Source organism: Triticum dicoccoides, chromosome 7B (assembly GCF_002162155.2).
Source record: "Triticum dicoccoides isolate Atlit2015 ecotype Zavitan chromosome 7B, WEW_v2.0, whole genome shotgun sequence".
Classification (NCBI taxonomy): Eukaryota; Viridiplantae; Streptophyta; class Magnoliopsida; order Poales; family Poaceae; genus Triticum; species Triticum dicoccoides.
Window position 1 is genome coordinate 109070879 of NC_041393.1, and position 10225 is coordinate 109081103.

The following is a 10225-nucleotide window of genomic DNA, read 5'->3' on the forward strand; positions in this document are numbered from 1 at the left end:
CCACAAGCATCTCAGTGAATAGGATATGTTGTGAGATCTTGATGCTACATTCATATGCCAAAATTGCTAGATACATATGTCGAACCTTGTTCGATACAACATTGCAAAACTATAGCATGCTATGGGCGACTTAGCTGCCCAAGAAAAGCAGCTGGTAGGTACGTAAGTCGGCATCAACGAAGTAGACGATACATTAGCAATCACAAAGCACTACATACAAGTTGAACTCATGACATCATCAAGTGGAAGGCAAATTTCAAAATAATAATCATTAAATTTCATAAAGAAAAGTGGAATGCACTATATATTTTCCCCTTGTAGTTCACCCGCATTATGGAAAGCTAAACACTTGTCGTTCTCACCGGTTTTTGATCCTTCCTTGATCTCTCACTCTCATACTTTGGTCTTGCTACTGTTGTATTGGTTTCATTCATCACAAGCTTTGCAACTTGCAAATATATAGCACTACATCCTATCCATGTTAATTTATCGACACAGGATAAGTACCAAAACCTGTTACACAAAACATATTCCTGATAGGGAAACTGATTACAGGGTGCATGCATGCATGACCCCAGCCATCGCCATTAAATAATCATTTATCATTATTCAATAACACATGCTCTTATAATCTTATTATTGATACAGTAGTAGTTATCCTCTAAAAATTTGGGTGGATAATATATATGAGTAAAAACAACATTTCATTCGATAGAAGCTGCAGCAGCTGTGCTGCTCTTGCATGGCTCCGAGGAGCGGCCACTGTGATTGCTCGAGGCCGGAGGGGAGGAGGAGGCGGCCTTCTTCTCCGGTGCCGATTGCTGCAACAGCTGCTCGAGCTTCTCATTCAGTTTGGCCTTCTCGTCCCTGAGCTGGGCGCTCTCGCGGCGGGCGTCGGCGCACCCGCGCAATGCGCGGTTGAGCTCGTCGAGGAGGCGGCGGTTGGCTCCGCGGAGGTGGGTGACCTGCGCCCACAGCTCGCTCAGCTGCCGCTGCTTGCGCATGCGCGACCGCCGCGCCGACTCCCGGTTCGAGACCATTCGCCGCCGCCGCCTCTCCTCCTCTGCGGCGCCAAATCCAGCGCCAGGACCGCCCACCTGGAGGTAGTTCCCGCCACCGGCGTCGGAGCCCGAGCTGGGCGAGCCATTGCCGCCGGCGAGGTGAGCCGCTTCTTCGAGTAGGATAGCGTCAAACTCAAAGGCTGCTGCCACGTCGTCGTCGCCGGCAAGTAGAGCGGCAGGATCGAAGGTGGGCGGGAAGTAGGCTTGAGGTGGCAAGGCCATGTTCATGTGGTGGTGGGTGGTGAAGGAGGAGGAAGGGTTTGGGGGCGGGAGGAAGTGGAAGCTGGCAACCTCGCCATTGTTATGGTGGTACATGGTCCTGTTTCTTGTCTCTTCTTTGCTTATGGCAGCTTCTAGTGTAGTAGCACTAGTAGATCTTGTTTGTTGGCTATGGCAGATGAGGAGAAGAAGCCATGGCCTTTTATAGTGTGGCACAGTGCCTTTGTTGCCCAAGAGAGAAACAATGCCTTCTCTTCTCTCTCATGTTGGGCTGTATCATGTCATCCTTTTTTTTGTAGCCTGAGAATCTTATATGGAGCTAGAGTTCGGTAGGTAGCTTAAACATCTACGGCCGGGCACTCCAAACCGGCCTTAAACGCTCGAGCGGACGACCTAATCATGAAATTTTAACCTAGACAGACGCCTCAAACGGGTCTCAAACGCCGGGCTGACCGGCACTCCTCATATCAAACCCAAATATGGGGCGGATATGGAGGCGCCTGGGTATTTACCTACACACTGTTGGATAAAGCTAAATGAGCAGTATGTGTGGGACGACATGATCCATTGATGAAAAATTTGTTGGACATCTGGTTAATGTAGTCAAATTTGAGACATTGTTGCACTAGACTTATTCGCATGCTATGTATGGATCATTTGTGCTATATTTAATCCAAATTTCGATGAATATCAATCGGTTTGCGTGAATTTCAGTCTGTTAGTTGAAATGCGGTTTGAAATGTATGTGGCTGCGATTGGATGGTATCCTTCCACATCTATTTGTTCATGGACGGATGCAGAAGGAAATTTGCGGGTTACCGTTGAAGACGCCCTAAGTGCATCTACATAGGTGTTACTCTCCTAGATTGTTCTTTGTGTCATCCATAAGTATGGGCGAGGTTAGTGAGCATCTAAGGGCACTAGACCTGTGCGCTGTGTATATCTTGGCTTATTAGTTACCAAGAGAATATTTGCATGGATGCATGACTTGACCCAAGTCAGTCTCGTCGGGCAGGTGAATTTAATCCCTCCATGTTTGTCCATGCCAAACTCCGCCTGTTGCTTTTACATATTATCCTTGTGATACCTTGCTTTCGGTAACCAACTTTTAATTATTTAATCAACAAAGCAAAAGCCATTTATGCAACATGTTGCGTGTAAACTTACAAGTGATAGCCACACACAAAATATCACAGTATTCTCGCGCTTGCATTTTTTTGGCTGCCATAGTTCAGGGGTTTGAATACGATTATCGAATTCCAGTACTACTCGGCAAACCGGAGGGAGACGCACCCACCTAAATATGGCCCCATTTAAAAAAACAGTGATTGGTCTAATTTACAAGGAATCTGGATAAAAAACAAATAAAACACCATGTTTATAAGAAAAACAGGGTCAAAAGACACGAAAACAACAAAAACGCGCACCACACAACATTAGGCAATAGTTGCACAAAACACATACCTGTCTTAAATTTGTCTACATACGGATGTATCTATTCACATTTTAATGTTAGATACATCCATCTAAATAAATATAAGACAAGAATTTTGGGACGGGGTTCTCAAAAAAAAAATTGGGACAGAGGGAGTACAACGAACCCGAAGTTGCCACTCCGACGTCCCTCGGCCCACTCACACGCGAGCCATAATGTCGCATGACTTGGACATCATGTAGCCTTATCATATGAGACGACCGCCCTAGTCCATGAACGTTGTGCCAAACAACCGGAGGTGTTGCCCGACTTACCAGCGGGACCGAGTCCTTCGACCGCGACAACCGGAGCGACAAACTCACTATCTACCTGACATTAGGCCACCACTCATGATCCTTCCGATGCCATTGTCCCGATATAGCACCACCCGCTCTCATTCTTTCTTGCGAGGAAAACTTCTGATCTATCATCAACTGTCAAGGTAGTTCAAAAGACACCAGAAGTAAAAATTATATCGAGGTTCGTAGACCACCTAGTGAGGACTAGAAGCACTGGAGCGAACCAAAGGTGAGCAGCCGTCATCGCCCCACCCTCATCAAAACCGGACAAATCTTATTGTAGTAGACAGTCAAAAAATTATCATGCTAAGGCCCTACAGAAATGAAGTCTTCCCACATACAAGGACCGAAATCCACTGTGACTCCGCCGACCACAACGCTGGTGGTAGGCACAGAAAACCCTAGCCGTAGGTGCCCTTCTCATTAGCGAAGGGGTACCCAGTTCTCCAGCACCGCTCTCCAACTGGAACGCCTCACGATCCGGGCAACTAATGGTGCATTATTTTTGTTTTTTTATATAGGTAACGCCGCATTATTTGTGGTAGAGGCTGCAAACAGTGATCACTTTGTGCAAAGGCAGCTGGGGCGACGAAGCTTTTCTATGATTGAAGTGACTGTCCACTACAATGGCCCCACTGTCGAGCAGCAATACGTGTACGCCATACGAAGTGGATAATCAGGGAATGGTTGCAGTTCCGCCGCGGCTAACACTGTTTTTTAAAAACTCTATGCTCAAATCAAGATCGTGCAAAGTGTTGCATTTGCTTGTGAATCAAATATCAAAGCATTGGAGTCGGCCGGAGGTACATGATCCAAGTGAGAAACGAACCCATGAAAAGTAAGTTGACTTGCAGCGTCAACTGGAACTTGCCGGGGTTTTCTTTATGTGGGACGTTTTTAAGGAGATTCCGCAACATGTGGTAAAGTCCAAGTGTCATTAGGCAGATACTTAATTCATTATGCTAAATAAAAGCAGATACTTAGTTCAAATTGTCAAATTCTTATTGGCCATGACACATCGCAACTTTATACTCCCTCCCTTATTATTTAATCCGCATATTAGGTTTGTCTAAAGTCAAACTTTATATACTTTCAACAAGCTTGTAAAAAAACATATGCACCACCAAATCAATACCATTTGGGTTCATCATTGCATATATTTTCACATCATATAAATTTCTTACTGTAAATGTTCATAATGTTTTCTACAAACTTGGTCGAACTTTATAAAGTTTGATTTCAGTCAAAGCTAATATGCTGAGTAACAACATGATTGGTTTGATGCCAAATGTTGGCATTGTCAAATATTGGCAATATCAAGATTTGCCAACTATTGGCAACTTTATGTGAGATAGGCAAGACAACTCGGTAACGAACCAAGTAGTAGCCAATATTTGGCACAATGCCAAATATTGGCATGCCAATTTTTGGCACCAAACCAATTATGCCCTAAATAAAACCGAAGGGAGTATTCCACTAAATGAAGTGCAGATGAAAAAAAAAGAGTAGATGAAGTCACCGATCAAAATAAAGGTTGAGTGGTGACATTTTTTTGTTTGTTTTGCAAATAGGAGTGGTGACACTAATTAACGTGCATGCAGCTGTGGACGAGGATTTGCGGCACACAAGTGCAGGGCCACTCAGGTCCCTGATGCCGGTTTTTTATTTTGGCTTCTGATTTCATATTCGTGTTTGTCGTGACCAGTGCTTTGAAATAAGATCTATTTTAAATATATTTTGGCAACTTCCAAAAAATATGTTAAGTTTCAATGTTGATATTTAGTACGAGCGATCGATAGAAATCAATTTTTTGTGTCTACGCCGACAGAAAAAATTGCTTAAAATTATATCTCTGAAACTTGTTGAAACTTGGCATTTTTAGATGCAAAAACAATAAGTTTCATTGTTGAAGCATAAAGCTTTTTGAGAGATTTTCCTGTTTTATTGTGCCCGAGATTCAACTACCTTGCGAATTGCGAGGCAAATCAAGCGGACGGCAGGGCTTGGCTGCGAATTTCCGATGTGACTTTCCTTTGTAAACGAGGGTTGATATGGTCATAGTAATTCTGATATTTAATTTCCAAATTGTAGAGAATATAGTAATGTACTTCCTCTGCCCCAAATTATAAGATATTTTTGGAGTAGGCTATTCTTTCTGGTAGGTCTCAAAGCATCTAGAGCAGGGTGCCTCAAACCTGTCTCAAACGCCTGGATGGACGGTCGGAAGGATGGACCGGTTATTGACCGGTAAAAAAAAGGTGATCAAGCCGGGCGTCTCAAACCGGCCTCAAACGCCTAGGCTGACTGGCACCACTCATATACAACTCAAATCTAGGATGGATATGAGGAGGCATGAGCATGTCCGCCACGTCGGATTCGACCCACGTTGGCCAACCCCAACCCCACATGTATTCGTCCACATCCACTCCCCTGACGAAACCCTAGACACTCCACTTCCCTCCCCTCTGCCCAAACTCACTCCCAGCGAATTCCAGCCTTCTTCGCCATGGCAGGCAGCAGATTAGAGTCCTCCGTCAGCCGATCTGTGAAGTGGGACCTCATCCTAGCCGGGTCCTGGGAGGAGATGGTCGTCCGCATTGCGGTCCACCCCACCCGCAAGAGAATGCCCGACAGGGGTCGGAATCAATCCGCCGGGAATCCATAGCGTCCGCCGAAATGGTGCGTGGATCTAGCGTGCATCGTGTCGTCGCTGTCTCGGCGGAGGCTTTCTAGCATCCGAACACCATGGCAAATGCGCAACCCCTTCGTTGGTGCGCCGATGATGAGGCCACCCGTGGCCCGTCCGCTGAGGGTATGGTGCGGTGTGCCCATCGTGCAAGGTAGAGGACGTGGGAGGCCACGATAGCCCTCGCGGACGACATCAACGAGGCAGCGTCGCACTCTCCTGCGCCTAAACGGATGGCATGCAACCCCGGGCAGCGCAGCCGCGTCGTGGTGGACGTGCCGGCCTCCCCGAACAAGACGGATACATCATCGATCTCACATTGAATGACATCGTGAAAGCTCCGGGCTCCGACGAGGAAGAGTAGGGCATTGAAGACGGTGGCGCCTCGAGTCCCGTGAGCCAGTGTGTGTCCCATGTCTTACTCTACCTCGTTGGCGGCCGGAGCAACACTTCAAGCGGCACAACCGGCCGCCAGACATGGGCACGATGGAGCCGGATAAGCTCTGTTTATATCAGGTTGTATGTTGCATGTAATTGTATGGATTTGATATTTTGTAATCGAGGTATCCAGTTGTGGAATTATTTTTTTAGGTGTGACCGATCACTGTTCTCACAAGGTTATTAGATTCGACCACTGCGCGGCTATTTTCTTGTATTCTCTTAAGATACCAAATATTCGTTGGAATTAACTGGAGCTTTGCATATTAATTGATCATACAACAAAGTATCTAGGATCAGATGGAATGCCACTAGGAACGGGAGAAGAACATGTGCCAAATATTCATAGGAATTAGCTGGAGCTTTGCACATTAATTGATCACACAGCAAAGTATCTAGGATCAGATGGAAAGCCACTAGGAACGGGAGAAGAACATATGCTCCTAGATAGCACTTAGAGTAACGCAAAAGTAAGTGGAGCCTTATGCATGTCGGAGTAGACTCTGAGCACACCAACCGAACGACCCCGGCCGGATATCTTGTTTGCGTACTAAACCAGAGTTAGCATCTACGTACTTACATGCCACCATGATTACTAGTACTAATAACACTGCCGAATCTAAAAATAAGCATTTTGCGGCACCTCTGATTTGAGTGGCACCATGCCGTCATGCACGTACGCTCTCTCCATTGAAGCAAAGTTGCAGAAGGCTACGAGTGAAGGTAAGGAAAAGAAACCCCATCAGTGGGGGTTCATGTGCTGGCTTGTTGGGTAGTTCAGATTCCAGATTTGATGCACCATGTCGCCACATCTATAGTAGCTGCATCAATTCAATTGCTTTCAATCACTATTGAAAATGCTAAGGGTACGCTCAATCACATGAATGCTTAAGCCACGGTATCAGACAGGGTTCGTCCATTTTTCATGCTCTCAAATCTCAATCACATGAATGCTTAAAGAAGCTCAAGTGTTAATTAGTATTATTTTTCTCCGCGCGTTTTCTTCCGTTCCCCTTGACGGCTAGGGCAAACTCTTCTCTTCAGAATTCATGGGTGAGCCCATGGATTCACCTCCGCTCTGCCCGTCGCTCCGATGGCCACTAGCAGTGAGTGGAATCCCGGTGCCTTCCCTCCGATGGCCACTAGCGGTGAGTGGAATCCCGGTGCCTCGCTCCGGTTAGTAGTTTAGATTAGGGATTTTAAAATTCTTGGAGAGATGATGACACTTTTCTTCGAATTTGTCTTCCGGGCTCCAATCTTTCTCGAGTTTGTCCATCTCGACGTAGCAAATGGAGTTTTGACGAAGATTCGTATTGTCTCCTTGGGATGGTTTCTCGTCGTGCATGCATGATGGCGAGATTTGATATAAGTTCCTTGAGATCTATTCAAGGGTTCAACGACGACGACTGCGGCTCTAGGGTGTTGGGCACGTACACGATGATTTCCCGGCTGTCATCGACAAGGTCAAGCCAACTTTGGTAGGGGAGCGATAACAACAATGCGTCGGGGCTTGTTCGGTGGTAGTGGTTCTTCGGTGGTCTAAAGACCTTAATGTAATTTTTATTATGTTTGAGGTGCCTTGAACTTCTGATGAACTTTTATGATAGATCTGGATCTTGTTCATTAGAAAATAGTAACTATTGTTTTTCTTTGAATGGTAATACCTGACACAAAGGATTAGTGCAAAGATAATAACTAGGGACTTCTACTGCTTCATGAGAAAGAACACATATCCTCTATAACACTAAGCTCCCTAGTTTTAAAGAGCCCATATTCAATTAAGGTCTCCAATTAGAATTAGGTCACCCGATTTTGACCAGGTCAACAATTTCTCAAAGCTCTTTCATTCAATTCTTTTATACCATGCACTATGCTTCCTAAAATTTTAAGGCCTCACAATTAGTTGAGGTATTCAATTTAGAATTGGGCCAATCGATTTTTACAGGATCAACACTTTCTCAAGCTCTCCCATTCAATTCTTTTAATTCACCATGTTCCCTAATTTTGAAACTCTTTCATTCAATTGAGGTATTCAATTTTTGATTTGGTTTACGATTTTAACCGGGCCAATAATTTTTCAAATCAATCGGTGCCTCCCGGCCTATAAAAACCATATCAATCCCCCGCACCCTCCCACCACCTAAAAAAGAAGCGCCATCATGTGATATTATAACACTAATATAGTAGTACATATGACCACAAACACAGAAATTTTCCCACATAAATATAGGTTGGTTAGCGGATCACAAAATCACGCCACGAAAGGCCCACCAAATAACCGTGTTATAAACAAAAATAAAGCACACTCTATCATCTCCCCACCAGCCAAACTAAATATTCTATCGGTCAAAATATAAGGGGTATTAGTTTTGTAGAAAGTCAAATTTCTTTAACTTTGACCAAGTTTAGACCAAAAGATCGACATCTACAATAGTAAACTAAAAGGTATGGAAATTCATCATTTCATGATAAATTTAAAATATCGATTTGATATTATGGATTTTGATATATCTCTCCATAGATTTGATCAAATTTACACAATTTGAATTTTCAAAGAAAATCATCTTATATTTCGAAATTGAGTGATTTTTTTTGAAGAAACCCAACAACACAAATGGCGCAGCGAAGCGCACCCAACCCTTCTAATACTATATTATATCACTAAGCTCCCTTGGATTGGAGGCATCACAATCAATTGAGATCTTCAATTGGAATTTGCTCACCCAATTTTGATCGGGTCAACAATTTCTCAAAACACCTTATACAATACACTATGTTTCCTAATTTTTAAAGCTTCACAATTAATTGAGGCTTAATTTGCAATGGGGTCACCCAATTTTGACCGAGTCAAAAATTTCTCAAGGAGCTCCCCCATTTAATTATTTAATTCTCTATGTTACCTTTTAAAGCGCTTTCATTCGATTGAGGTATTTAATTTCATATTGGTTTTACGATTTTGATTGGGCCAACATTCAAATCAGTCAGCCGCAACCGGCCTATAAAAACATATCAAACCTCACAGACTCCCCCAGAAAAAAGGCGCTACCATGTGATACTATGGCATGAATATAGTACAAAAATATGAGATGATTAGCAGATAACACAGAATCACACCATGAAAGACCCACCAAATAACCGCATTATAAATAAACATAAAATACACTCCATCATCTCCCCTACCGGCTAAAATATTCTGTCAGTTTCAACATACAAGGGGTATTATTTTTTGGAAAGCCAAATTTCTTTAACTTTGACCAAGTTTAGAGCCAAAAATATCGACATTCACAATATTAAAAAAAATGAAAATTCATTTCATGATGAATCTAATAATGCCGATTTCATATTATGGATTTCTAAATATTTCTCTACAAATTTGATCAAACTCAAAGAAATTTAACTTTTCAAAAAAGGTAATACACCATACATTTTGAAATAGAGTCACCATACCGAAGATGAAGCCACCTGGGAGCGAGAGGAAGATTTATTGAAGGACCACCCTCACCTATTTTTTAGCCAACCTGAATCTCGAGGACGAGATTCATCATAAGGGGGGTAGGTTTGTAACATCCCAAATTTTCAATTTCGAATGTTATACATTAGATCATCATAGAATATCATATTTTATTGTATTTTGGCTTGATCCTAGAAATTATACGCGACTCAAGGACCCACGGAGAGAGTTGGGGATTTCGTTATTTTCATATTTGAGTTTTCTTAAATTTTGAAAAAAGGATCATTTGATTTTAATTATTTTATCTTCAATTATTTCAATTATAAAAATGAGGGAATAAAATGACTTTCCCAAAAAAATAAATATTGAGGATTTAATAATAAAGTCAAATAAGATTTTATTTTGGAGTTTTATCGCTATTTTATTTGAATTAGGAAAATGCGTGTTTTTCAAAATAGCATTTAGGCCCCAAATAAATGTTCATCTTGTCCGGCTTATCTTTAGAGGACGGGGAAAATTTATTTCGCGATTTTTGGAGTCCGTTTAGTATTTCTTTTATTTCTTTTTCTATGCGTTCGAATTATTAAAAAAAACAAC

General features: G+C 42.9%; 1 protein-coding gene across 1 annotated transcript; it reads right to left on the reverse strand.

The window, feature by feature from the left end:
• Positions 1-590: 590 nt before the first annotated feature.
• Positions 591-1436, reverse strand: LOC119341869 (bZIP transcription factor RISBZ5-like). Its single transcript, XM_037613717.1, has one exon. The coding sequence runs from the start codon at positions 1374-1376 to the stop codon at positions 705-707; it is 672 nt and encodes a 223-aa protein (XP_037469614.1). The 5' UTR covers positions 1377-1436; the 3' UTR covers positions 591-704.
• Between the last annotated feature and the right edge of the window lie 8789 nt (positions 1437-10225).